The sequence below is a fragment of the Caloenas nicobarica genome, chromosome 19, assembly GCF_036013445.1.
Source record: "Caloenas nicobarica isolate bCalNic1 chromosome 19, bCalNic1.hap1, whole genome shotgun sequence".
In the NCBI taxonomy this organism is placed as follows: Eukaryota; Metazoa; Chordata; class Aves; order Columbiformes; family Columbidae; genus Caloenas; species Caloenas nicobarica.
In genome coordinates this window covers 9,302,378-9,327,936 of record NC_088263.1, presented here as the reverse complement: position 1 = coordinate 9,327,936, position 25,559 = coordinate 9,302,378, and the positions used below count along the sequence as shown (strand labels likewise).

Genomic DNA, 25,559 nt, shown 5'->3' with positions numbered 1-25,559 from the left:
AACTTTTTGGGCAGCTCTTAAATCTTGTTTATTTTATTTGTGCTCGGGCGTCGCTGCCTTTCTAAGAGCAAGATGGAGGAGGGGACGTCAGAGCTAAACAGCCCTGTTACAAACATTAACTTCTCATGTGTGTTTGTTTAGGTGTTTTTAAAATCTAATTAGTTCATTAAGAGATGAATAGAGGGGCAGGCGCGGCCCCGCTCAGGAGCCCTCGGTGTCGGTGTTGTCGCTGCTGTTCTCCCAGTCGGCCTCGTGGTGTCGGTCCTTGGGGACCCTCCGCATCGCTCGTTTTCTGAAAACAAAATTCGTTACATTTTTAGGAGACATTTTTCTGCAAACAAGTGGGAGGTTCAGTCGGTATCAACCCATTTAGTGTTTGCTCCCGCAAACGCCACGTGTGTGCCTGGTAGCAAGCACAGGGTAAAGAGAAACCGTCTAAACTGAGGAAGATGCGGAGAAATCTTTCAAATTAATTAAACCGGCAATTCTTTGGAGCGCGCCGCGCTCCCTGCTGAGGAACCATCTGCACGGTGCAGAGTGTGTGTGGTTGTTGCCGTCTTGGCCACCTCTGGTACTAAACCAGGAGTCTCACGCAGCTCGGCGAGAAGCACGAGCCTCTGCAGATCAGCTCTGTGATGAATTTGTGCCCTCCCTGAGCCGAGCCTGGGGACAGGGGTCAGAAAAGAGGAAATACAACAAGCTAATGTCTAAATTACTAAAGTCCAGACCTTCGGTATCGCTCGAAGCAGTTCTTCATCCTCCTCCGCTCCTTTTCCGCCAGCTCCTCGTTGGCTAAGCCACACTCCTCGAACTGCAAAAAAATCCGAACAAATATGAACAGGATTCCTCTTGAAGATCGGATCAGTGTCAGCGCCAGGGAGCGCAAACCTGCTCTGCCCAGGTTTTGAGACGCATGTTCTGCATGTGGCCTCTGCAGGGTGTAAGGCGCAGACCACCCCCAAAAAAAGGTAAAGTAGTAAAAAAAGAAAAAGTAGTAAAGAAGAGCCCCAAAAGATTCTCTTACACTTGGTGACTTTGGAGGCAGACTGATCTCTGGAGTGCTAAATTGCTGGGTTTGTCCTTCAGGGCGATCTTGTAAGAGAAGGAAAAAAAAAACAAAAAAAAATCACAGCTTTAGTCATAGTTGCCATTGTGAAGTAACTTCTCCCTCCACCAGTTCGTCAAACAGCAATAGCTGAACAGTAAGAGCTGCACAGAGTCAGTGGCAGAACTGAAACCAAGCCTCAAAAACATTCAGGGTTCAGTCCTGTGATCAGCACACGAGTCACTTCTCATTTGACTTGAACCCTGACTCGGGGTGGTGGAGCTCCTGGTCAGGCTCAGAGACGGCAGCTTTGAAGTTCCTGCTCATGCAGGAGCAAAACGAACCTTTGCAAAGCAGCCCCTCTGCTTAGCATCATTTAAAAAAAAAATCACAGTAGAGGTGACCACAGGAAATAATGTCAATCATTATTTTAACCACAATTCGTCTCTGTTTCCCAACAACTAAGTTGTGCGTATCAAGGCACTTCACATCAGACCACATTTTAGTGAAACTCCCTATGTAGTGATCGGGTATTGTGATACGTGTTTTTTAGCTGAGTGAGGTAGAATAATAAAAGGCTTTTGGGATTAGTGTCATTCAGCTTTTGTGAAAAATCTCCCATCTCAGTGAATGAAAAGATCACTTAGATCTTCCAGGAGATCAAGCCAGAAAATTTCTTCTACTGTACCAGTTTCTTTCCTTTCTCAATGTGTTTTAAAAGAGAGTTTCAAGTTCTTAGAAGAGCCTATTAATTCCTTTCCACACTGCTGAGTCATTTCCACCAGGGATGCCACAGAAAAAGAACCGGTGACAGTGTTAACTACATGGTTCTGCTTTTGTGAAAATAGCCTGCAACGTCAAAGGGAAGAGGGGAGGGAGAAATCCCTGGAGAAAGCCACACGGGCCAGCTGAAGTGGAAGGATGTTTGTTGTGTTCTCAGCTCTGCCACAAATGCAAGGGGAGTGGAGGGAAAAAAAGGCACCAGGACCAGGTGACTTTTCCTGCACAAACTCAGCAGACAGAACACCTCAAAAAAAAAAAATACTCGAGGTCCTTGGATGGTCTAAAGATACCACTTTTCCCAGGTCACTCTGCTATATGAAAGACCCTTTCAGACACCATGTAGTGAAAAGACAGCCTGTGGAGCTGCTTCTCTCAAAAGAGCTTTACAAGCATCCACCATTCCCAGCATCTGGGGACATGTTCTTCTTCTTACAGGTGAGAAGGATGGTGGAGTGGCAGAACGCCTTGATTTATGGGTGCCTGTTCTGCATCGTCTCCAGCAGGTCTCACTCGGGGTGCCAAGCGCACCCCACTGAGAAGCATCTCTCACAAACTGAGTTGCCAGTTAGGCTACAAAGCCAAACCCAGGAATGTCTTTTCCTGTCCCTTTGAAACACTGGACCATCCTCTCAAGAATTCAACTCTGTTTTCCCAAGAAAAGCCTTACTTTTAGTTGGTTGCGTATCTTCATCTAGATGACCGTGAAGAGTGAGCTATGGGACAGAAACAAAGCAAGAACATGAGAACTGCCCCTTGTTCTGTCTCACAGCAGCCAGGAACAGATGGAGGAACGGAAGAAACAGGAGCAACTCAAAACAATTCAATTCCCCTGGTTTGCTTAGATTCAACAAACCTTGCTGACTAACCCCGTTACTGTGTCCTACACTTAGAAATCTCAGGACACAGCGAGATTCTGTTCCTGGTCTGTTTTGCTGCCTCTCTAGTTTTTGATAATCTGGAAGTGAGCCTGAGCCATGGATTGAAAACCGCTGTTACTTAGGGAACTGAGCACACCTGAGGAATTTGAACCCATCCCCAAAGAAAGTAAAAGGTACACAAGGCGCCCTACTCACTTCCTGGGAATCTCTGGAGGAGGTATCATCCAGGTCAGAGGTCTGAAATAAAACCAGTGTGAATTAATCATTCTTCATAAGCAAGGAAGTGGTAGTAAGGGAATAAACAGGAGACTGAAAGCTCCAGAAAACAGGGAAGTGTGGACTTCCTCCCTCCTACACTCCTGTCTGACCACTTGGAGAAAGCACACGAGATGCCACGCTAATTAAAAGCCCCTGTATACCTAATTTAATTCCAAAAACTTTAGCACCCTCACACCCTGCTCCCATTTCATCCAAATGGCACATACACGGTCTCTAAATAGAGCTCACTCTTTGGTGGTTGAGGATCCCCTCATTATCTTTGGACGTGCTCCAAACACAAAAAGCCTCAGCGTGTATCGGTCTGGCTTATCTGTGCCTGGAACCAGGGTGAGGTAATAGGATCCATCACGTTCATTTTCTAAACTTGGTGTTTGCATGGGGATGGCTACCCACAGAGCTGGCACCGAATCCAAACCGCTTTGGTGCAAAGGCCTCAGAACGGCCATGCTCTGGCCCTACACAGCTCCCCAACCCACCCCACGGACGACAATCCCGCAGATGTACCGGTGTGGGGAGCTCCAGCTGCAACCTCTTCAGCTTGGCTTCAGTAGCCAGTAACTGACTCTCCTTTTGGAAGAGCTGCAGTTGCATTTCGTCACATCGCTCCCCCAGCTCCCGGATCTGCTTGCGGTACGTGTCCCTCTCCACCAGGTTCTTGGAGTACTGCATGTAGAACTGTTCCCGGGTCAGGAGCGCCTGGCGTGAGGGACAACGTGCCACAACATGTCACACAACAGCACATTCAGTACAGTATCTGCCCACTCCGAGCAGTGAAGCAGCAATTAGCAGAAGCTCCCAGAGGAATGTTTCATCACCTGGTCTCTCTCTGCAGCCACTTCCTCCATCTGCTGCAAGACAGCTTCAATCCGTTTTTTATACATCTGGGAGTCCTTCCTCAGAGACGTGCACTGTAGTTCAAGCATTTCTTTTTCCTCCGCGTACTGTCGAAACAAGGTCAAAACCACCTGTTTGTGGGCAGAGCCTGAGCTGGACTCTCCCCACTTCTGCTCTGTGCCACAGGTCACTACAGCCAGACCTCCACACAACACCAAAGTCCAGCCTGACTGTCCAGTTGGGGCAAGGCCAACCAAAAGGTTGGTCAACATGACTCAGTGAAGTGCTGACATGTTGGATTTACATGTATCTGAGCTGTCAATCGAGATAAAAGCTCCCACCACCCTCCAGGCTGAGGCAGGGACTGTTAAATAATGAAGCATTAACAGGCAGCAGTTAACGCCACAGAATGCTAAAATATTAGCGTGCCTTTTTCAACAAACTATAACACAGACACTAGAGTAGCAGCAGAAGGGATTAGTGCTGAGCAGCTCCTCTCTTTCAGAAGCAAGATGTGGCAGGTGCTTCATCTGCCTGTCCTACCCACTGACCCTCAGCGGGAACTTGCACCGCAGCACATACTCTGTCTTGGAGCGCCTCTGCTCGCCGCAGCTCCTTGCGAAGGCTGTAAATGGTGTTCATCAGCTCCCGCCGTTCTTCTAGTAGCTGGCTACAGTCCTTCTCCAGAGTCTCGCTGGAGAGGCTCTTCTCCAAATTCTGTTCTCTGGCAACCTGCTGGACAAAGAAGTGAGATAAAGCAACCATCTAAATCCATATTAACGCCCTCCCTGCAGCGCCATGTGCTCTGTTTGACTCAGGAGAACAAAGCCAGAACTGACCCATACAACTTCAAAGCAGTCCCATCGCTTTCCTGGCTGCTACAATCACTTCTCAGGAGTCCATTTCCAACCCCCCCACCAACCTGAAGAGTGTTCTCCAGCTCCTGATTCTTGGCCAAGAGAAACTCCTTCTCCTGCTGGATCTCCCACATCACCTCATGGCTCGGACGCTGCTCTATGGCGTGCTTCAGTTTCATTGTGTGCTTACGCTCCAGCTTGCAGTCATCCTCAGCCTTCATGAGGCTGTGCTTCAAGTGATCGATCTACAAGAAGGTTCAGAGCTCATCAACAACAAACAGAAAACTCTGGCCTGCACAAGCAGTTCTCTCTCCATTCCCCAGGCAAACATGGGGCAAATTTCTCTCCAGCTTTGTTTTCCTCAGGTGGTTTGGTGCTCTGGGGACCGGAGTCCTGCCTGTGTGCTAAATGGATACAACAAGTTGCTCTTTTGAGAGGGCCCAGTCTTGAATGATGGGAAAACTGTTAATTCTTCACAGAACAACTTGAGCTGTGGACCACCAGACATGGCATCTGCTAGAGAAGATGCACAGAACTCATGCTGGACTGATCCAGACCACTCTGGGCAAAGGCACATCTGGTGCAGCCTTCCAGGGATCAGGTAAGAAGCAGAAGCTTGAGGAAAAAAGTCACTGACCTCTAGCATCAGGTCCCGGTTCTTCATGAGGGCAGCGCTCTTCTCCTCGCTCTGTTTGGCGTAGCTCATTGCCAGGCTGTAGTTCTCATCCTTGCACTTGCGCAGCTCCTTGCTCAGGCTGTCCCTCTCCTCCTTCATCTTCTGCACCCGCTCCTGGTGCTTGCGGAGGAGGCTGTCCCTCACCCACATCTCCCTGATCGTGTCCTCCTTGGTGCGCAGCCACACGGTGAGCTCCTGGGCTTTCCGCCGCTCCTCCTGCACGGTGCTCTGCAGCTTCGTGATCTCGTTCATCAGGAGCTGGCTCAGGCCGGATTCCCCAGCGGTGTCTGTTTGGTGGGCAGGAATCAGCCATCGCTGTCCTGTCTGCTCCCCGGACACACGTACAGCACCGGTTCCCACCCGCTGTCACTGCAGCTGGGGATCATCACATGCCACGCGCAAGCACGCAAAGCCTGAAGACACGTGTGATCGAATTATCCCCCCTGCTTCCCCTCTGCTCTGTGCCTTTCTACACCACGGCGTCACTGACAGAACAAAATTGATCCTTGTGCTTCCTCCTCCACCCTCCTGGGTCCAGCCTGTGACACCAGACGGCCCGGCCATTCTTGCCAGAGCCTTTCTGAAGCACACAGGGAACAAGGCAGGGAACGCTCCCGATTCTGCTCACCGAAGTTGGGGAAAACAGAGGTGAATCCCCCCTTAATTTGCACAGCAACACCAAACAAAGAGCTGTTTTTTCGGAACACAAACATTACCTATAATCGTAGAGAAAACCCTGCTGGGCTCCTTGCCTGTTATTTTCTTATACAGTTGTGGATAATAAAGCTCAAGACTCTCCAGAAATGCCTCAAAGCCCTTGTGTCCTGTTCGTTGAAGAATGTCCAGAAGAACACCTGAAATAATAGCAACAGGATGTTCTATTGATTTATTTCTCTCTTTACCTATTTCTAACAGAACAACATAACATTCCTGCTTTCCCTGCAATGATGTGCTGCGGAAAGGGAAGGGAAAGGGGCTGCTGAGCAGCAACGACAGCGTTTGTGTCTAAACACATGGTGACCTAGAAGCAACGCGTTCCTCCAGGTCCAGTCCGTTCTGATCTGCTCTCAAGAGCCAACAGAGCACAGGAACATCTACAGAGGCGAAGCTGCACTTCACCCACCTGCCTTGCGCTTGCGCATCACCAGGCTGGGGTCATTGAGGACTTGTTCCTCATCGTCATGGTTGATCACTTTGCACTGGCGAAGGTAAGGCGTTATACGGGAAGGATCGATCACAGAGATCAGCTTCACCCGGAAGTTTTCCAGGTTATTCCAACATGTCTCATCGTTATCTTCTTCCAACATGTTGGTGAGTGAGAAGGACTGGCGAGCAGTGCTGCCCTGTCTTGGAAAAACAAAACCAGAAAACAAACAAGCAGACTCTGAGCCTCCTAGGGGACTGGGGGGTGGTGCTGAAACCAAGTGTGTTAACAGCCCGAGAATGGAAAAGCGCCTTTTATATACAGGAACACATCTCCCACGTGGTCTTTAAGTCAGTGCTTGCAAATCATCCGCACAACACGCTGCAGTCATACCTGGAAGAAGAGTGTGGTACCAGACTGGAGACAGCAGCAGCTGCCAGGCTAGTGCCAAAGCTGCTGCCTCAGATGTGAAGGAGAGCTGGCGTGAAATTCTGAGAAAACAGAAGCCACCAAAGCTTGAAGATGTCCCTCCAACCAGCTGAACATCTCCCCTATCTCACTGCAAGAGGAAAGTGAAACTATTTAGCAACAGGTCCACTGGTGATAGGCAAGTCATTGAGAGCCCCATGACCAGAGGAAAATCCAACTAACTCTAGATTCCCAACAGCGTACCCCAAGAACGGGCTGTCAAATCTCACTGACTTCACCATGGGTTCTCCAGATGCTCAGCTGTGCTTAGAATTAAATCTTTAATCCCAATGAACGATACAAAAAGGGTTGGAACACAACAAGATAAGTTGATGGCAAACTGCAACTTTCCAATTTGAAACTAAGCATGTTCTGAAGAAGTGCAAACATGTTTAAAGCTCTTCTAATGAGCTGTTGTCTCTGCTTTATGAACAGTTCACTCTTCCATCTCCCAGCATTCAGGAGATCCCTGTATTCTGTCTGACCACACAGTCACTGCATCTAACACCCACGAAAGTCTCCGTGAACACCCCAATCGCAACAGCCTTAACTGGGTTCAGCAGTAATCACACAAAAGCTGGTTTTCTGCGTGCTTCATCCATAGACAAAGAAAGGGAATGTACAGCTGTGTGAAGCATGCGCCAGGAATGCTGCCTCTCACATCCACCTCACAGATCTCACCTGTGCAGCTTCAGCAATTGATGGTCACAAACACCCCTGTGTGACAAACACACAGCCTGAGAGGCCGCTCTATACCCAGGTTTCTTCGCCTTTGGAATACTTGTTAAATGTTACATTGTCAATTAACTTCAACGAGCTGGGCTGACACAGAATTGTCACTTGTCATGGAGAATTGTCACTTGTCACGGAGAAAATCCTTTGCTCTGCCTGACGTCAAACCAGCCCCAGCACATTACAAGAAATGCATTCCCCTGTTGATAAACACCACAGCTTTCCCTCAGAGCTGTAAAATAAAAACATCTTCCTCACTAAAATAAACCATTCTGCATTATATGGACCAACCTGAGCCTGTGCAGCCAAAAGCCTCCTTGTCTCCTCTCCTGGTCCAGAAACACTCATCTGTGTCCTGGCTCTGAGAAAACTTGTCTTGGGTGCAGCCTCCCTTTCTATTCCGGCAAGAGCAAAGATCATTCCAGGAGCAAAACTGGTTTGAGAAAAGAGGAAACTACTTGGCTATACTCTGAGACGGGAAAGGGAAGGAAAAAAATAGAAATTAAAAAAAAAAGGGGAAGCCAGAATGGGTGATGGGGGAGAAGAAAAACACTGGTCACATTGCAAGCCAGCAGCATTACTACACATTGATTTTAAACTCATTCTGCCTGTTTTCCAGCTAGAGTCCAGAAAGTTTCTTTGTGTAGTGGTCAGAAAGTCTCAAAAGCGTGAAGGTCACAGGTGTAGGTCTGTCCAGCTGATTTCAGGGGACAAAACAACCTGGAGTTTGAAGGAAAAGGCTCTTCAAATGGCCCTTCAGCTGTTAACATCTTCGTACAGGAAAGCAAGTGGCAGCAAAAACTGTCTCTCAGTTTAGAGTTCAGCCAAAAAGAATGATTTCTCTAATAATGCCTCTAATTCTGGATGTCCTTAAGCTTCAAGCGTAATTTTGACAACTCAGTATTTTGAGGGAAAAGGAGTGAAGTCTTGGCAAAGCAAGGAACATAACCCACGATTCCCAAATTACAGGCTGTGGCTCTAATGATAATTAAAGGAGCAGCACAGCCAGCAGCGCTGTGATTTTAAGCATCAACATCATACCTTTGACTGCCTCCCCGCCTTCCCGCAGCCCTGAACTGCAGCTGCAACAAGAACTCACTAACATTCTGTTTTACAAAAGTCTCAAGAACACACACGCTCTGATACCATGGCAGCGTGACACATTTTCCCATTAGCTTCCCACTCTACTCTTTGTTCTGCTTTTGAAGTTTCTGGAGAGTTTCTCCATGTTATCATTAGGAGTTGGGCAGAGATGCTCAGAGATTCTTTAAGCCTGTGCTCTTGCTTAGACATTAAATTAGCTTTATACTAAAAAAAGATACAGTACCTCTTTTAGCTATGCCCTTGCTGAAGGTAATCAGGACATCTGCTAATTAACCAATCTAGCCTCAGCAGGTTTTGTTCTATAGTAACAGATCCGTTTAATGCTGAAAAAGAACAAAGACAGCTGATTCTTATAGTTATGCAAAGTGTTTTGCACAAGCAGTAAGATTACAAGGGCATTTCTTGAATGGCATTTGCAAAGGAAAACAATCGTTTGGTGCACAGGTCACTTCTACTGCCAGGGCCTCACAGTAACAGCCCTGTGCTGAACAGCACATAGAACTGCATGGCAGAGATCTGAATTTCTGGGAAAAATGTTATCTATACTGGCTTATGGAAAATAAAGCACACTTCAGAAGGAAAACCATTTCACAATCCTTCCTTTTGCTCCATAATGGCTTGACACGCAATTACAGCCACACGGGTACCCCCTGCCCCAGCTCTCGTGGCAGTTCCACCTCCCAGCGCTCTGAACTCACCACCACACTCCCTCAGGTTTAACCAGTGAGGTGGAACAAAGCTTCCTGCAGCACTTTCCCACTAGATTTTATCAGCTTTGACTCAGCTAGCCTTGCACATCTCTGTAAGACAGAAATTGCTGGTTTATGAATGAAGAAATAAGTTTTTGTTAAGTGATTTGCTAATGTTTGCACAGGGCAGGCTGTGGAAGAATGAAGAAAGAATCCAAGCCTAATTCACTCCTGCATTTTCAGCCACATGCATATTCATTTTCCACATTCTCCCTGGTTTTCATGCAGCTTGCAAACTTCATTTTTCTCATTAGCAATCACACTCATACACACGTTATTAAAAGCACCGTTTAGCCAAAAAAAACCCACACAGAATATGCTGGTAATTTTTAAGTGAGAAAAATAAAACATCTGTATTTCAACAAACACTCAAGACTCATTTTGATACAAAATTAATCTGCTGCTTATCCAGCAGTATTCAGTCAGTTAGCTATCAAGCCAAACCACTGTCACAGCACTAAAAAGCCACCCAATGCACAACATATTGTGAACATGGATAAGCATTCACATAAATAGGGGCTAGCACAAAAAGGAAATAAATAACCACCATTGCTGGTTCCCCCAGATCTCCAGCAATCTTCCCCACAAGCATCTATGCCAGGTGCCAGTTGGAAAGAGAACAGAACTGGTCTGTGCCTGGAAGGCTTCCCTCCAGCCACTTTGTTCCATTTTTTGCAACTTGTCTAAAGACGCAGACTTTGTTGGGCGATGGGGAAACCAGTCCAGCCATTTTCCTCTCTTCTCCGGGTCCCTGTAGTCTGTTGGAAAGTGTTCAAAGTGAATAGTGCAAAGAGTATCTCCTGCTGCGGGGTAGGGAGGCAGACTTCATGCACATGGCTCCTGGAACAAAGCACAACAACTCCTATTAGTCACAGCATTTTTATAGGGAAGCTGCTGTTTTGGAGCTTCTAAAACCAATTTTAAAGGTAAAACCCAAACAGTCTCATCTTGACAACTATGTTCATCAAGCACCACTCATGTTCATCTGGTCTATTTCTCCAAAAGCCTCAACATATATTAACATCACACACTTATACCCTATAGAAGCTGCTGTTATACATCTAGATAAATGAAGCCATACAAAGGGAAAAAAAACCCCACAAAGTTGGCCAAAGATCAAGTGTTAACGACAAACTCCAACGAGGTACCCACTTGCTCGCTGGAACCTGCAGCAAGGATTTACTTTGGCTTGTTGCGAGTGTTCAGCACTCATACACAAACCCTCCCATCAGCAGCCGCTGCCCAGGCTTTCCTGGCCCACAAACCCTGACTCTCTTATTATTAAACGAGTTTTATTTTAGCAGCCAAGTCTGTAGGGTGCTACCAACCAAGTCTAATATCAGTAGGCAGCAGCACGGACTAAAAGGCTGTCAAATGTTTGAACTTCCTGACTTTCGTATATAATTTTATCATGCAGACATCAACTTCCTTCCCCCTGAAAGTTCAAGTGTTAGTTTTAGTCTGTGATTAATGGGTGATTGTAGAACTCTGTGTCCTCATGGAACAAAAGCCGAGATAATTTCACTCCTTTCCTAGGACCATGATTCATTGTCTAAGCTGTACCACAGACGGATGCATTTTAAGTTCTCTTCTTGGGCACGAAATACAAGATTCACAGAGTAGCTACTAACATTTCCTTCTCATATCCTCCTCCTTTTCCTGAAGCGGGCGCTTCTCCTGATTTGAGGAGCATCAGCCACATCGGCACCGGAGTCCCAGACAGATTGTGCAGCAATCTCTCCAGCTCCCGTGTCCTGCAACAGAAGCAGAAGAGACTATCGAGACCATGCGAGTTGGCATCACTGCAAAGAACCCCTTCCGCCAGCTTTTTGTATTAGGGAGCTCAGAAAGCTTTCCAAAACAGGAAATTATGGCTTACATCGATCCTTATACTTAATAATCTCTAGTCATATAAAACAATTAAGGAGGAAGACCTCAAATGGCAATAGGAGCAAATGCAGAAAACTCTCCTAATATTATTGGGGTTTAAAGGACACATGCAGTGAAAAAAAAGGGCCTGATTTCAAAAATACAGGAGTCTGTGCAGCAGATTATAAACTGTAAGAGGAAACGAGCTTTGATACCCACTCCTGGGTATCAAACATGAACATGAAACACAGGCTTTTTGCTCGTGAGTACTAAGGGACTCGCAGCTGAGCTACAGAGCTTTTCCTTTTATCAGCTGCAAGCCCGTGCTTCTTCAGGGCCACATTTCTCCTACATTTAATTAACAGTGGGAGCAATATTTAGCTGGCAGTAACTTTCTGCTTTTATTCCCTGGCACCTCTGTTTTACCTGATTTAGTGCATCAGCATCTTTGTCTCCAGGCTCATCAGCAACTGTCCCATCCAGCCGCACACCTGTTAATTCATTCCCACAGCTCTCTTCCTCAGATGCTTCCTTCTCACTCTGCCACTCCTCTTCATCACTCTCTTCATATTGCTTCCTGCTGCCTGACAGAGTTGTTATCACTTTTGGAGGAGGCAGAGTTGCCAGTACAGCTGGGAGTGTAAAGGCTGCCAGGAATCTGGCTTTCAGCAGGAGGTAGGCAGGGTTATCGCCAAGTTCCCGCTGCACCAGTTCTCCGATAGCGTCCAAATCTACCCCAGTGCCCCCATCCTGACCAGTATCAGAAGGCAGAAGAGAGGCCGCTTGCTCTTCCAGAGCTGCTTTCTGCAGAAGTAGCCTGGAGAGAGTTTTTAAGTTGCACAGAAAAGGCGGGAAATAAGGCAACCTGGTTTGCAGGGATGGCACCTGGACACCTCGTTTCCCACTCAGCCACTCCTTCACTACCCCCTCATCTTCGAGGGAAATCAGGCTGAAGTCAAGTAGGTTTTTTTCCGCACTGGACGTGGTTGGCTGGGCTGGGGTGTCAGCTGCCTGCGTAGTCTGTGGTTTGGAGGCAATAGGTGTATTTTTCAGTGCTTGTGCAGCAAAACCATCAGTGTTTCCTGGAACATCATTACAAGGAACTGGATTTCCTGGCTGGAGCACAAGCCCTTTTGCGATGACACTTGAACTGGAGGATGATCCATTTGTTGTAATGGAGTCATGGCTCTTTCCCGAGCTAGAAAGACTCGACGCAGGTTGGGAATCAGACCCTTGAGTGCTTGCAGGCAGCTGTGATTGAGGCAGCAGCACAGCATGCAGGGCTGGAGCACCAGCTGGAAGAGCAGTCTGAGCCAGGGAGAAGTCAGAGGCCTTGGAGGAGCCATCTGAACATGCAGGTGTTGCAGAAGAAACGCTGGATGTGGCACAGCCAGCACTCTCCGAGGTCACGGGTAGAACTGTAGAATGGTTGGCTGTCTTGCCCAAAGGTGCTTCTCCGGCTAACTGGGCACTCGGTGCTTTTGTCTCTGCACCGCTGGGCTGAGGCGTCTTTGCTGCCGCTGGTACAGGAGGCACCCCTGAGACAGACCCATTGCTGTTGGAAGTCACAGTTGTCTCACACTGATTTGTCACAGCAGGAGCTGGCAGTCCTTGGGGAACACTCACCACGGTTTGTACAGCGGCGGGGAGCAAAGCCTGTGGCGTTACAACCCATGTGAATGGCAGGATGCTGTTGGGAAGCAAATGCGAACCAGTTTGTGGAGTTACAAGAGCAGGCAAGAGACTGACTGGCCTCTGCTGAGGCGCATCACTGTTCGGCTCACAGGCAACTGGTGTGGAAAGAGACAATTTGCTGGCACCAGACTCAATGCCAACAGGCACCACTGTAATCTGATGTGGCACAAAAGCTTGGTTTTGCAACAGTACTGAAGCTGAGCTACCAGCCAGGACCTGACCACTGCTCCCTCCCGGATCTGGGGCCTTCTCTGCTGCAGCTGGATTCAAGCCTGGAAAAAATGCTCCCTCGGGGCTGCTTTCCGAAGCTTGCTCTTTTAGTTCTTTACTGGATTGTGGTTCTGTCCCTTGTGAGGAACCAGGGCTTTCCCCAGTTTCTGGCACTGATGAGGAATGGTTTCCAAGCACGATAGTGGTAGAAGTTGAAGCCGCAACAGAAGTAAATGCTGGCAATGGAGCTGGTGCACGCTGTACTTGGCCATTTGTACAACCGGCTGCTGCAGGTTTGTTCCCTGCTTGTGCAGAAGGAACGATTTGCTGGGGTGGATGCTGGATTATCAGTGGTCCCGAAACCAGCATCTGTGGGGCAACAAACACTGTCCTTTGCATAGCTTTCTTAGCCCGGGATTCTCTTAGCCGCTTCTCTCTCAGTAATTCTGAGACAGTTTTAGGCTTCTGCCTTTGCCCTTGGGCTGGAAGAGCTCCCTGCGCGGCAGGAGCGCAGCTCTCCAAGGCAGCAGTGCTCTCCTTTGATTTTGAGGCAACAGGTCTCCTGACAACGTTCCTCGGGATGCCCCTTCGGGAGTTCCTCTGAGTACAAGACTGTGATGGATTGCCTGTAGAGGAGGGGAAATGAAAGTAAAAAAAAAATAAAGGATTGAACAGTATTTTCAAAAGCCATACCTTAGCTATTAAGCATCAAGTACCCTGCAGTAGCAAAATTCCTATTTGTGAGTGTTCCTACAACAGTATAGTCTGGATTTAATCCAGCCCCATCCTGACATCCTTCAGGTAACTCTGATGCATCAAGCTTACCACTTGTTCAGTGCTGATGTAATTTTCCCCAGAAATCACAGATGGGCTAGGAATGCACCTTAACAGCGCACAGGAGGAACGGCCCTGCTCAGCACTCCAGGAACAACGACCTGCGGTTCCGTTGGTGCCAGCACGTTCACTACAGCCAGCGCCTTGCTGGAGAAAACCATTAACAGCGATAGTCTACAGAACTGGTGGCCCAGCACCACTGGTCCCTCAGCCCTTCAGTATTTTTTACAGTTCTTACCAACGGGTAAAATATTTAGCCAATAACTGAAAGATCCAAGAGCTAGCAAAAATGACAATGTAGTTTTGTTCCAAAAATTCTCCTTCAGTTAAATTGGTCATTAATGTAACAGTGATGAATTATGTGAAAGTTCTTGCACATCATAGAAATAAATGTTCTGGTATGTACCTGAAGAAGTCTCCGTATTTTGGGAAGCCTGCCAAAGAAAAAAAAAAAAAGAAATTATACTTCTGAGATACCTAAAGATCATTAAAACAGCACAGATGTGAATCAAGCCCACACCGGTCAACATCCTGTATATTTGATTGTGCTTCTGAACCAAACCAAACTGGTAACACACACAAAAAGCACCACTGGCCACACACAATGAAAAATCTCTACTTTAGTCAAGAAAATAAAAAGGGAAAAGCTTAGAAACAGATCGTGTGCAATACCTGCTGAGGGCTTCTTGCATTAGCACTAAGCAGCTCTGCCTGCCTTTGCCTTCTCTCACGAATAATCTTCATGCAGCCATTGGTATCAATCTGGAAGAGCTGCAAGATGAGAATTTCATTAAAATTTGATTGAGAACAAAAATGGGCTGGTAGAGCCAGCAACAATACAAGATGGATAGGAGAAGCTTCACATGCAAGGTTCTGGGGACATTTTTGCACTTACAGGAAAAAACCTCACAGTATTAGATTTTGGATACAGGATTTCTTTGAGAAACATCATACGCAAACCATGAGGTCAGATTAACCCAGTAATTAGATGATTATTTAAGGAACAAAGCTAAACCACCTATTTAAGCACCAAATGCAGAAATAAAGATTACCACAGTTTGAAAGCAGATAATGCTACTAAGACAGCAAAACCTACCTGAAGGAAAAGTGTGAACAGGGGAGTGCTTGCAAGACTGACCGACTTAATCTTCTCTTGAATAGACTCAGCTGGAAAAAAGTCCAACATCAAAATCAGCTGGGCATTCGCTGACAAGATGTCAGAAAGCAGGGACAAAAAGCAGGGCAGTTCTGTCCCTGATGGTCACCACTACCTTTTGTCTGATGAAAACCCATCTTCCCAGTCTGGAAGGTGCACGGCAGCAGTACATTGCCCACCCATGGTGTCACTGCCATGAGAAGCCTTCTGTCAAGGTTCAGTCTTCTCAAACGCCCTCTCTCTTGACGATAAGTTTTCTCCGTGATGTTCTGCAGCCCTTGAACCTTCTGGCCAGATGTACTAACTCCAGACATTTTTGTTAAAGCGGTGGGAGATTTTAGCATCTTCGCCAGCTGTGCGTAAACAAATACACAGTTAGAGTTCCAACTGGGAAGGTTCTACCATAACTAGTCCCAAGACAAACTATTCATGGGGTAGTCGTGAAAAAAAATTATGAGCTTTTCCTCTTGGGACTACAGTGCAGGAAGATCCACGACTGTATCAAAAGCCATTTCCCACTAAACGCCGCCTAGTAGCACTCACATCACAAGAGCAGACAAGACAGAAGAGGCACTTACAATTTTCCTCTGGAAGCATGTGTTATTTCTTAATGCTCTTCTCACATTCTCCAGGCTAACCCGTAGCACTTGCTTGCCACATCTGAAAGCCTTAAAGCAAAAGCATACAAGAAAAGATAAAAGGAAAAGTATCTCACAGAAGGTTACTTGCACTGACTATACACAGAAGGTACAAAAATTTCCAACATTCCTGCTGTTGGAAGTATCTTATTAAATGAAATCAGCCCCGAAGTGCAGATGCTTAGCTTACCTTTTAGTCCTTGTGCATTATCGCATATCAAATCTCTACTTTGTAAAAGCCTCTGTGTGCTAGGAGGGTTTGCACTGTTTCAGTATCTGATTAGGGGTGAAAACCCAGCTCAAAATCAGATACAGATGTATAAGTAACTTAATTCTCCCAAACTTTAAGCCTGTACACCCTAATCACCAGGGCAGGGAGACACCACAATTCACTGGCCAATTCTGCCTCATAAAGATCTAAAAAAAAGTTTTGTTTCTTTCCTACGTGTAGGAAAGAACACAGCTATTTTCTAGGTAACGCATGGGGAGTCAGCGCTAGAAATTTCTGTTTAATCCCACAGCTTCCAACAGCACCCCCCGATGGCATAGCAAGAGAGCAGCCAACAGAGGCACAAAAAAGGTTTTGCCATCCAACTCATCACACACTTTCTTTACTGCAGCAACTGAGCTTCCTGGTAATTTCTGATCTGAGCTCCAATGCCATCAAGAACAGACTGAGAATCCCAGGATTCACCTTGTTCATGATTTCTGCTGGATTCCTCACAACGATGTCTGTCGAATAGGGACGTGCGATGCCTCTCAGGAGGGTGTTCAGCTCTGATGGTTTATCGGCAACTTTGTCCTTGTCTCCTATTGCACCTGGAAGTTCACTCGCAGGAGAGAAAAGGGATGGAGTTTGGTATCTTCCCTTGTTTGACTCCTGTGTATTTGTCTGTGTTGGTATCCACAGATCAATGCTGGGAATTGCACACTCCTCCTTCTTTGTCGTCGTCTCCTCCTCTGAACTGTCTGTTAAGTCCAGTTCTACGTCCTCACTGCTGCTCTCTGAAGAGCTGGAACTCTCTTGCACGTGTCGGTGTTTTGGTGGCCTAGATTTTTTCTGCTCAGTCAAAAACAGCACAGGCAAGTTTCAGGCAGTGTTCACCATTCACTTGCAAATCTCTCAAACTTAACTTCTGCTAAGGTTAACTAAACCCAGTACGATTGACAATTGCCTTTGGACCCAGATTTTTATTGGTTTAGATTCTTGTATGCAAAGAAAAAGCTGCAGATAGAGACAAGTGTGCATTAAGAACTGGTGCACGTGGAAGGACAAACTGAGTACAGTTGCACCCATGTTGACACATTCAGCTTCCCAATTTTTGTATTGATTTCACAGGATTTTGCTTTTAGTTTAGAGAATCTTAATTAAAGAGAAGGGACTACAACATAGCAGGATTTTGTACAATACCTTAGACCCAATCATGAGTTTCCACTTGCTCAAACATTGGGAGCCAGTCCGATGTGGCAATTGAGAAGCGATTTTACTCCAGTGACCTAAAAAGGATGAAGAGTAGCACGTACCTATTAATGCAACAAACTGAGTGATGGGCCTTTTCAGTGCAGAACATTATATACATATTATACATTTCCTTGTAAAACAAAGTTACTATATGAATTGATCTCAAAACCCCAATCCTCATTAGTGTACTTCGATCACACTCTGCACTACTATACACTCAGCTCAAGTTAGAAACTACAACAAATGAACTGGTGATGAAAACCCTGGCAGAACTACACACTCCTTTGCAACACTAAGAGAGCGCTTAGAAGAAAGCTTCAGCTGAATGCTGAAAAGCTTCTATTTATTAAGGAAAGTTTTCTTAGAGAAAAGAAGAGAACTCTGTCACAGGTTGTTTAGAGGGGAACTCACCCCTCTGAACTGTCACAGCTCTGACTGCTAACATGGCTACAGAACTCTTCACTACACAATCCCTCAAAAACCGAATTTCCAGGAACAGACTACACGATCTAAGGAAGGCCGCAAATATCAGTATGAAGCAGAGCCTCCTTATCAGCTGCAGGGCTTAAAATAAAAAGGAGAAAACTTAAATGAATTCCTTAATAGCACTTACTTCTCTAAGCTTCCAAAGTTCGAGACACAGAAACACTTACCCAGGCCATGCTTTTGAACCAGTTCAATTAGCTGCTCCTCTTCCTCTAAACTCCACTTGCCTTTCTTGACATCACAGTGCAATGCTTTTAAGTACCTTCAAATGAAAACATCAAAGTAAGAAAGATTCAATTCTGCTTGTACAGTTCCGATCATCACCACACACTCTGAGGCTGAACAAAACCAGCATTCTTTATCAGATCTTTTATTTTTGTAAAGGGTCCCATTCCTACTCCTTTAATAGAGCACAGCTACAATCTCTTTGTTCTCAAAAATATCAGGCCACGTGATTAGGAATTACAACAAGCAGCTGTGAAACAGGTTACTGAAATTAGGACATACTGTACTCAAAGTCTCCTGAAGTTGAGTCTGAGGCTGAAAAATGCTCAGCACCTTGTTATTGGTGCTCTGTTACAGCACTGACGAGATCGTTTGCACAGACGCACACAATACAGGGGTGAGACCTGCCCTCCCTACACGCCCTCATTCACGCTTTATGACCCCTTTGCTTTATTCTGAGCAACATCCTTCCCAACTTCTAACCCCCAGGCAACCATACTGAGGGAGCAGAATGTCACAGGCAACAACGCACTGTTCTCTCTGTTAAACTCAGTTTCAGCTGTAACTAGAAATGCCGGGTTACGTGGAGACAATGTTAGTGACTATATTTAGATCATAACCACTTTTTACAAAACAGTCCTTAAGGTGACAGTGGTTTAAGCAAATCAAACATATTTGTAAAATAAGTTGCACCTTGGCTCTGTGTAATAAACTTGAAAGCACCGTTGCTACATTTAACATACTTACCGATCTCTGCACTGAGCATCGCTCCTTCCTGGAACTTCTGTCCGAATTTTGTACCAGTCACGCTCTCCATACTTCTTAACTGCAGCCAACAACATCTACGGTAATCAGACAAAGCAAGAGTCGAAATTCTCATTAGTAATAATCCTAATAGGCCTGAGACTGAAGCAGTGGTATTTGTTTCCACTGTGTTGTAAACCTCTGAACAAAAGCGTTTAGGAGTTTCTAAGCACTCTTGACTTGTACACTGCCCATCTTGGTCCGTTTTACATTCCTTTGTGCCACTGTTAAAGCTCAGACGTATCCAGCCATGCACCATCTCACAGTCCAACCTGCCCGCTTCTTGCACCCTGCTGTTTTAGGCATCAGAGAACGGAACTTACAGCATCTTCCCTTGGTGTCCAGGGTCCTTTCTTCAAACTGGGGTCCACGCTCTTTGTCCATCGGTAAATCAGCTGAGCCGAATCTCTTCCTTCCATGTAATAAGCAACTAGAAATGCAAAGGTATATTTTAAAGTCTGTTGCAAACCATGTTTCTTCCTTTACTTACATTGTAACTGTGATATTTTCAAGCAGTAGATTGCCATAAGCAGCATTTTAATCAAACGCATCAACAAGGGATTTTTAGAAATCAGAACATCTGTAGTTTCAGATGAGCCACAGCGCTGTTGCGCCTTGCAATGATCCCACGCTAGAACAGTAAGGTGAAAACACAGAACTGTGACAGTCTGGTATTTTCTGACATTCACAGGAAATAAAACTTCATTAATTCCTTGAATCAGAGCAGGCTGGGTGCTCTAGCATGTAGAAATATTAACAGACATAAGCCTGGAAGAATGAAAAAAAAATTACAGGTGAAGGGGAGGCATTTTTACTTGTAGGTCACTTACTTTTCTTATACGGGATATGATTTCCCACTCTCATCTCTTGAACAAGCTCTAAAAGCATTTGATCTTCACCTTTGGTCCATTCTTTCCTTTTCAAATCTTTGTTATAGACTTGATATTTCTGCAAGCACTGGAAAGGTGTCCTGTTTGTCTTAATACAATGAAAAGAGAGATATGTGGATAACTGGTTATTTATGAAGGCAAGAGGAAAAGGCTAAAGTACCAAACTTTTTTGGTACTGTTCTTGAATGCTTCTCAGAAAAGCATTAATTAACAGTAACATTGTTTTCTGAAAACTGACATGAGGCACATTTAAGTCATAATTAACTGACTTGTCACCTCAGACCTTACCCCCAGCTCCTGGGCTATGGTCTGCCAGTCCAGATAACCGTGCTTAGCAGCGATTTTCTTCAGCCTCTCCATTTCCTCCTCCGTCCATTCCTTTTTGTTGATGCTTGGATGCTCTGAATTTTGCCAAAACCTCCTCAGTTCTTCTGAACTACGTTGTCCATCAAACTAAAAGAAACAGCAAAAATCTGTTTTGTCTTGTCACTGGGATTGAATCACCTGGACAGACAGGAACACTGATGCAAGGAATATATTTTGTATTCCAGATATGTCTTATTGTCAAGCATTCCAGAATTAAATCATCAAATTCAACAAGCTGAGATCACATAACCGTCAACTTTGAGAAATACATGATGGGAACAGTGGATGCAAACCAGACCAGGTCAGGTAATTCTCGAGAGAAGGGACACAGGTATCAGAAGGAATAAAACAGCTGATCTCCCAACTTACATGGATGTTTGAAATTTTCTCCCAGTCATGCTCATCAAATCTGTTTCCTAACAATTCACTTTCTGGGAGTTGGCTAAAGCAGAAGGTACAAAGAGAAAGAAAGAACCACATTAAATGGTTAATTAAACAAACACTTGCTTTGTCTTCCTGATCTTGCTTCGTCTTACTCCTCCTACCCGTTACTGATTTCCACAAGAACCGAACACTTACTACCTCAAAGCATTGCACTACGTCATAGTAACTTCGTGCAAAACAATGATTTTTTAATGAAAAACAATCCCCTACAAGATGATGCTGGTTTAGCAAGAGAAATTATTAATGCAACATCAAAATTCATTGCTCCAGATGTCTTGATGAGCAAAAGCCAAGGACTACTGAGCTCTCTGCTTCCCTGTTGCTAAATCAAGAACCATTTAAACCAGCACCTTTGTATTGGGTATACGTATTACATTTATATCAAGACCAAAACCACAGTTCTTAGTAAAGAACTGTGGAGATGAGACCTCTACAGAGTTTGAATAGCACTCGATTTTTTGCAAGCCACCACACATAAAGCTTTCTCCAAATGCCATATCTAGAAATACTCGAGGAAGGAGGGAATTTTCAGAGGAAAACTCCAAGAACAGATTTTCATTTTCACCAAGAAGACAAAAAGATGACTTCTCACTTAATTGCCTCTATTTCTTGCTCCACTTCTTTGATTTGCTTTTCCAAGATCTGTTTCTCCATTTCAGTCTTGACTTTATCCAGTTTCTGATTCCAATAACTCATCCTGTTCAAAGACATTTTTAATCATTACTTAATATCACTAGATGGGAATGAGGTCAATGGTGTCAGAATACACATGGCAAAGATGGCTTCCCCATCAGTATCATTCTTTCCTTCAAGTTTATTTCCAAACTACACAAAACTGTTTTTCATCCAGGTTTTCCCACACCTTGCTGAAGGAAGGTGGAATCTCTCCTTCCTTCATATCGAATGTTCTCATCAGGAGAAAGAAGATTTTTGCACGGTACTTACTTCAGTAGCTTTGGCTGAAGCAGGCGCTGCAAGCGGTCACTTACTATTGATTGCTGCAATAACGTCTTCTCTTTGCTTTTCCCTAAACCAAACGAGGTAATCGAGTATTTAGACATTAGTGCAAACCACTGCTAAGAAAAAGAGACCCACAGCTTTCAATACCCCTCTTAAAGTATCTCTCAGGTCTTCAGTAAGAGTTCCCCACCTAAATCACTGATGTCACGTCTGATTTGGGCAAGTCGCAGCCTCTTGCTCAGCTTTAGTTCCAAAGAAACCTGAATAAAGATCATCGCCCAGGCGCCTGCAACCACCTAGAGCTCTAAGTGTCCCCGGAACTTCTCTCATCTGAGTGCTACCCTTGCACCATCTCATTTGGTTTTGGAGCACTCAGAGGAGCTGATGCATCAAAACAAATGCAAATGAAAGAAGGGAGTCATTAATCACTCACTGAAACAATTTATGGAGCATCCCATTTACTTTTAACTACTTTTTTTTGTGGAGTCCAGTATGAAATATCAGAACTGTTGATGTTTAACTGCAAATGGGGGGGGAACTAACAATATGAATACATACATTTGTTATAGCTCTATAGAACACTGAACAGCACAAAGAGTTACTTACATTTTGTTGAAATAAGTTGTTCGAAGGATTTTATACCCTGAGCTGCCTTTTCCTTGGCATCTTCATTGGAAGGAGGGCCCTGATAAAGATTAGAAGGGTGAGATACACTGGAAGAGTCAGATACACAGAAAAATTGCCCTTTTTTCTTAGAACTTCAGCATGAACAAAAAACGTGGGGACAAGTATTATGCACGTTTGTTCCTACTTAAGACACACTACCAACTCGAGTAGGAATTAATAGTAAAATTAGCAGGCATTGCTTGGCTATTACATTAATATGTGCATGGTGACAGTTGATAACTTGACTACAACAAAAAGTCAAGATCTCTTTTTACTAGTGACCCTTTAAAAACACATGAAAAAACTAGTGATGTTTGCCTCAGAAAGTCGGTTTCCAAGACAATCAGATTTCAACAAATACTTTAAACAACAGCGTGGGATTGGATCATGGAGATGAAGACAAACAATCAAAGTTAAGTTGAAAACAAGAATGTTCAAGTGCCCTGTGGCTGGAACACCGCTCCTCAAAACTCACTTTCTGACATCACAGCCAGACATGGGTTGAACAATCACCTCCAAAAGAGGGTAAATAAGCAACAAGTCAGGAAAATAAAGGTTTCAAACTGAGGAGCGACATTCGCAGTTCCACAGTTGAAAGTAACTCAGTTACAATTTAAATCCATCATTGAAAGTCATATCAATATGTAACCTAGTTACATTTACTTACGATTCCTGTTGTTTTATCCTTAAAGTATGGCTTCATAAAATGACCCAAAAATACATTTCCTGGTAGATTTCTACCGTCTCCTGCCTTTGCCATTTTTGGACCACCAAGCTCGCACATGATCTCCTTCTGCAACACAAAAATTAAACTAAAAACTAAAATACAAGACATCAAACACCCTAGGGGTAGCAATTTTGGTGATAAGAAAGCATGGAAACATCAGTCAACCCAGAGAAGCACAGGAATGAATATTTTACTGCTGTTTCGCTCACCTGCTGTTCTTTGTTTTGAGCAATGAGAAGCTCAACTTCCTCAATCTTTTCCTGGATAACTTCCTGGTACACATGGTTCATCTGCAGACAGGTTTCTGGATCCTGCGGCAGGCTGCTTTCAATGTCATCGTCACTACTGTCAGCTTCTCCTTCCACTTCCTTGTGTCAAACAAGGCATTTAGGGAAAAGGGAGAATAACCACTGCTTTAAAAGCAGGTATGTAATGATTATTTTTGTAACTCAACACCTCTATTGTCTTACAAAGCCGATTTTCAAAGGAACAGCAGGCACAGAACTGTTCTTCTCTCGCTGGCAGCTGTTCTGAACACTCCCAGAGGCCGTCACCAGCCTCCCCCAGCTCCCTTTGCCCTGCTCATCGGTTCACCTGCTGCTGTTTGAACCAAAGCCACACTCCAAACCTTGCCAACGCCTGATCTTGTGCCATCATCCGCAAAACTGTAAGTGAACTGCAAGACACTTTACACTGGAGCTCTCTTACCTGCTAAATCTGAACCACCCCTTCAAATTTCCACCTCATTTATGCTTCTAGCGAAGCAACTCTTCCCTTACGTGATTTATCACCCCGTGCTTCAGACACAAAGCAAGACTGGCTGTTGCATGGAAGTGTCTCAGCAGATTTGTCTTGACAAACTACTTTCTCCTCTCCCGTGCTCTACAGATGTTAAGACCTTTCTCTACTAAACTTTTTTTACATGAAGTCTGAGAAAATATTCTGTTTAAAACACCACCAAAGGTGAACAGATTTATGAAAAGCCTTAGAAGTAATGTTCCCCTCAGGTACAAACCCAGTATTCTTCAGGTACAAAGAAGGAAAAGATTTTTTGATCACAAGCTGATGATTTCTTGCTCACATGCTCTGCAACCTCCCCCAGAAGCTGCTGTGTTTCCAGTGACGGATCAGCAAGCACTAGAGCAGTGAGGCCTCTGATCCCTCTCATTTGTTTTCACATGAAGAAACGTCGCTATTACATGTGAATAACAAAGTCCTGGGCAGGAATAACTAAATCTCCAGTCTATTATTAATCCTTCCCAAGCTACAGAGTCAAGCCAGCTGCCTACATTTCCCCAGAACAGAATGAAATTCCCCTTCCTCCCATCCTCTTCAGTAGACAGATAGGAAGATATACTTAAAGAGAAAGTGGTTACCATTTCGGCTTGAGAGTCTGAGCCATCATCTTCACCATCATCTGTTAAACAACAAAAATACAAAAATGCTGACTGCAGTGACATATAAAAAGAAAAGCTTCAAACACAAGACTTTTCAATTAAATCATACAGAATAAAGCGCCACATAGTCTCTCAGACATGACCATTAGTGGTTTTGACATTATCAACATTGTCATGTAAAAATCCTATTTAGTTACAGCCCACACATACATTTTTTTGTTCTAGAGTAGGAAAAAAGAGCAGCTCCTGATAACTACAGCAACAATCACGCTGCATCTTGGTCCTGCATATCACAACAAATTACAGGCTCCTGAGTGTGCAGCCAAGTGAACGTTCCAACCCAACCGACCACATAAACCTTGACAGCACCGAACAGCCTTTCCACACTCCTCAGCAATATCTGGGTTTGCAGTCAGCCTGGCCACAGATTCCTGACATGCATGATCAAAACACCAGTTGCAAGGGTGAAGCCACCAGAGGCACAGATGCCTCAACTATTAGCGCCCCCTCTTCGTTTTGAAAAACTGATTTTCGGGGGGCACAGGCAGGCTGTGAAACGGAGCAGCTCACACGGCAGAGTTTGTGTTGTCCGTTCAGCGTGGAAATGGCTGCAACTTAACTATTGACAATATCTGGAGGGCTGTCACGTTCCACGAGTCAGCTCGTTCCCCCTGCCCTGAGCAGAAAGCCCCATCCCCAGGCCTGACGGCCCTGGCACCGCCCCCGCCATCCTGCCCCGGGTTTCACCACAAAAACAGGCAAAACGTGGGTGCAGGAGGCTCCTCCCTGAGGAGACGCCTCCAACATTCGCCTGGCAGAAACGGCGGGGTTAACACGAAAACCAGACACGCGTGCGAAGAGGCAGAACGGTAACCGAACGCAGAAGCAGCGGGGGAGGCCGGAGAGGAGCGAGCGGCCCCGCCGGCCGTACCGGAGCTGAGGCTGGAGTCGGACACGGTCACCGCAACGCCGGTCCCGCCGGGCTCCAGGCTCCGCTCCAGCTCCTCGATCTCCCGCCGGATCTTCTCCCGCTCCGCGTCCAGGTCGAGGCCCGCGGGGGCCAGCGCGGGTTGAGCACTGCGGGAGCGGCGGGGCCCGGCCGGGCCCGGCTGCCCGGACATGGCGGCGCCGCGGGCTCCCGGGCCTGGGCCGCACCGCCTCCCGCGGCCCCGCCCCCTCGC

At 45.6% G+C, this 25,559-nt stretch overlaps 2 protein-coding genes across 5 annotated transcripts; both read right to left on the bottom strand.

The window, feature by feature from the left end:
• Positions 1-23: 23 nt before the first annotated feature.
• On the bottom strand, positions 24-10,150 carry CARD9 (caspase recruitment domain family member 9). Of its 3 annotated transcripts, none has more exons than XM_065648504.1 (17): positions 10,097-10,150; positions 9,499-9,600; positions 9,024-9,123; positions 7,988-8,129; positions 6,890-7,055; positions 6,476-6,699; positions 6,069-6,206; positions 5,314-5,639; positions 4,742-4,921; positions 4,402-4,554; positions 3,801-3,926; positions 3,490-3,681; positions 2,902-2,943; positions 2,496-2,541; positions 1,025-1,092; positions 729-811; positions 24-292 (listed from the first exon to the last, which is right to left on the bottom strand). In XM_065648504.1, exons 6-17 carry the CDS (start codon positions 6,657-6,659, stop codon positions 202-204), a joined length of 1,629 nt encoding a protein of 542 aa, XP_065504576.1. In that variant the 5' UTR covers positions 6,660-6,699; positions 6,890-7,055; positions 7,988-8,129; positions 9,024-9,123; positions 9,499-9,600; positions 10,097-10,150; the 3' UTR covers positions 24-201. The 3 variants fall into 3 exon arrangements, with proteins under 3 accessions (XP_065504576.1, XP_065504577.1, XP_065504578.1); XM_065648505.1 differs by having other exon boundaries at positions 4,402-4,551; XM_065648506.1 differs by lacking the exon at positions 1,025-1,092.
• Positions 10,151-10,300: 150 nt separating this feature from the next.
• SNAPC4 (small nuclear RNA activating complex polypeptide 4) lies at positions 10,301-25,500 on the bottom strand. 2 transcript variants are annotated; one of them, XM_065648502.1, is made up of 23 exons: positions 25,310-25,500; positions 24,358-24,398; positions 23,191-23,349; positions 22,922-23,047; positions 22,195-22,273; positions 21,574-21,655; positions 21,221-21,325; positions 20,554-20,626; positions 20,107-20,271; positions 19,759-19,906; positions 19,252-19,358; positions 18,872-18,966; positions 18,067-18,161; positions 17,363-17,448; positions 16,646-17,011; positions 15,892-15,981; positions 15,429-15,666; positions 15,254-15,324; positions 14,830-14,928; positions 14,564-14,591; positions 11,845-13,949; positions 11,181-11,303; positions 10,301-10,389 (listed from the first exon to the last, which is right to left on the bottom strand). In XM_065648502.1, exons 1-22 carry the CDS (start codon positions 25,497-25,499, stop codon positions 11,190-11,192), a joined length of 4,662 nt encoding a protein of 1,553 aa, XP_065504574.1. In that variant the 5' UTR covers position 25,500; the 3' UTR covers positions 10,301-10,389; positions 11,181-11,189. The 2 variants fall into 2 exon arrangements, with proteins under 2 accessions (XP_065504574.1, XP_065504575.1); XM_065648503.1 differs by lacking the exons at positions 22,195-22,273; positions 22,922-23,047; positions 23,191-23,349; positions 24,358-24,398; positions 25,310-25,500 and adding an exon at positions 21,779-21,929.
• Positions 25,501-25,559: the final 59 nt, after the last annotated feature.

What these genes read in the sequence shown, in the direction of transcription:
- SNAPC4 (XM_065648502.1), bottom strand. Translation starts at nt 25,499, where the DNA reads ATGTCCGGGCAGCCGGGCCCGGCCGGGCCCCGCCGCTCCCGCAGTGCT. An exon ending in AGGATAAAACAACAGGAATC is followed by an intron (nt 22,274 to 22,921) that starts GTAAGTAAATGT and finishes AATCTTTATCAG; the next exon opens with GGCCCTCCTTCCAATGAAGA. An exon ending in CAGCAGAAATCATGAACAAG is followed by an intron (nt 15,982 to 16,645) that starts GTGAATCCTGGG and finishes TTTTGCTTTAAG; the next exon opens with GCTTTCAGATGTGGCAAGCA.
- CARD9 (XM_065648504.1), bottom strand. Translation starts at nt 6,659, where the DNA reads ATGTTGGAAGAAGATAACGATGAGACATGTTGGAATAACCTGGAAAAC. An exon ending in ACCGGGACCTGATGCTAGAG is followed by an intron (nt 4,922 to 5,313) that starts GTCAGTGACTTT and finishes ACCTTCTTGTAG; the next exon opens with ATCGATCACTTGAAGCACAG. An exon ending in CAGAGGCGCTCCAAGACAGA is followed by an intron (nt 3,927 to 4,401) that starts GTATGTGCTGCG and finishes TTGTTTCGACAG; the next exon opens with TACGCGGAGGAAAAAGAAAT.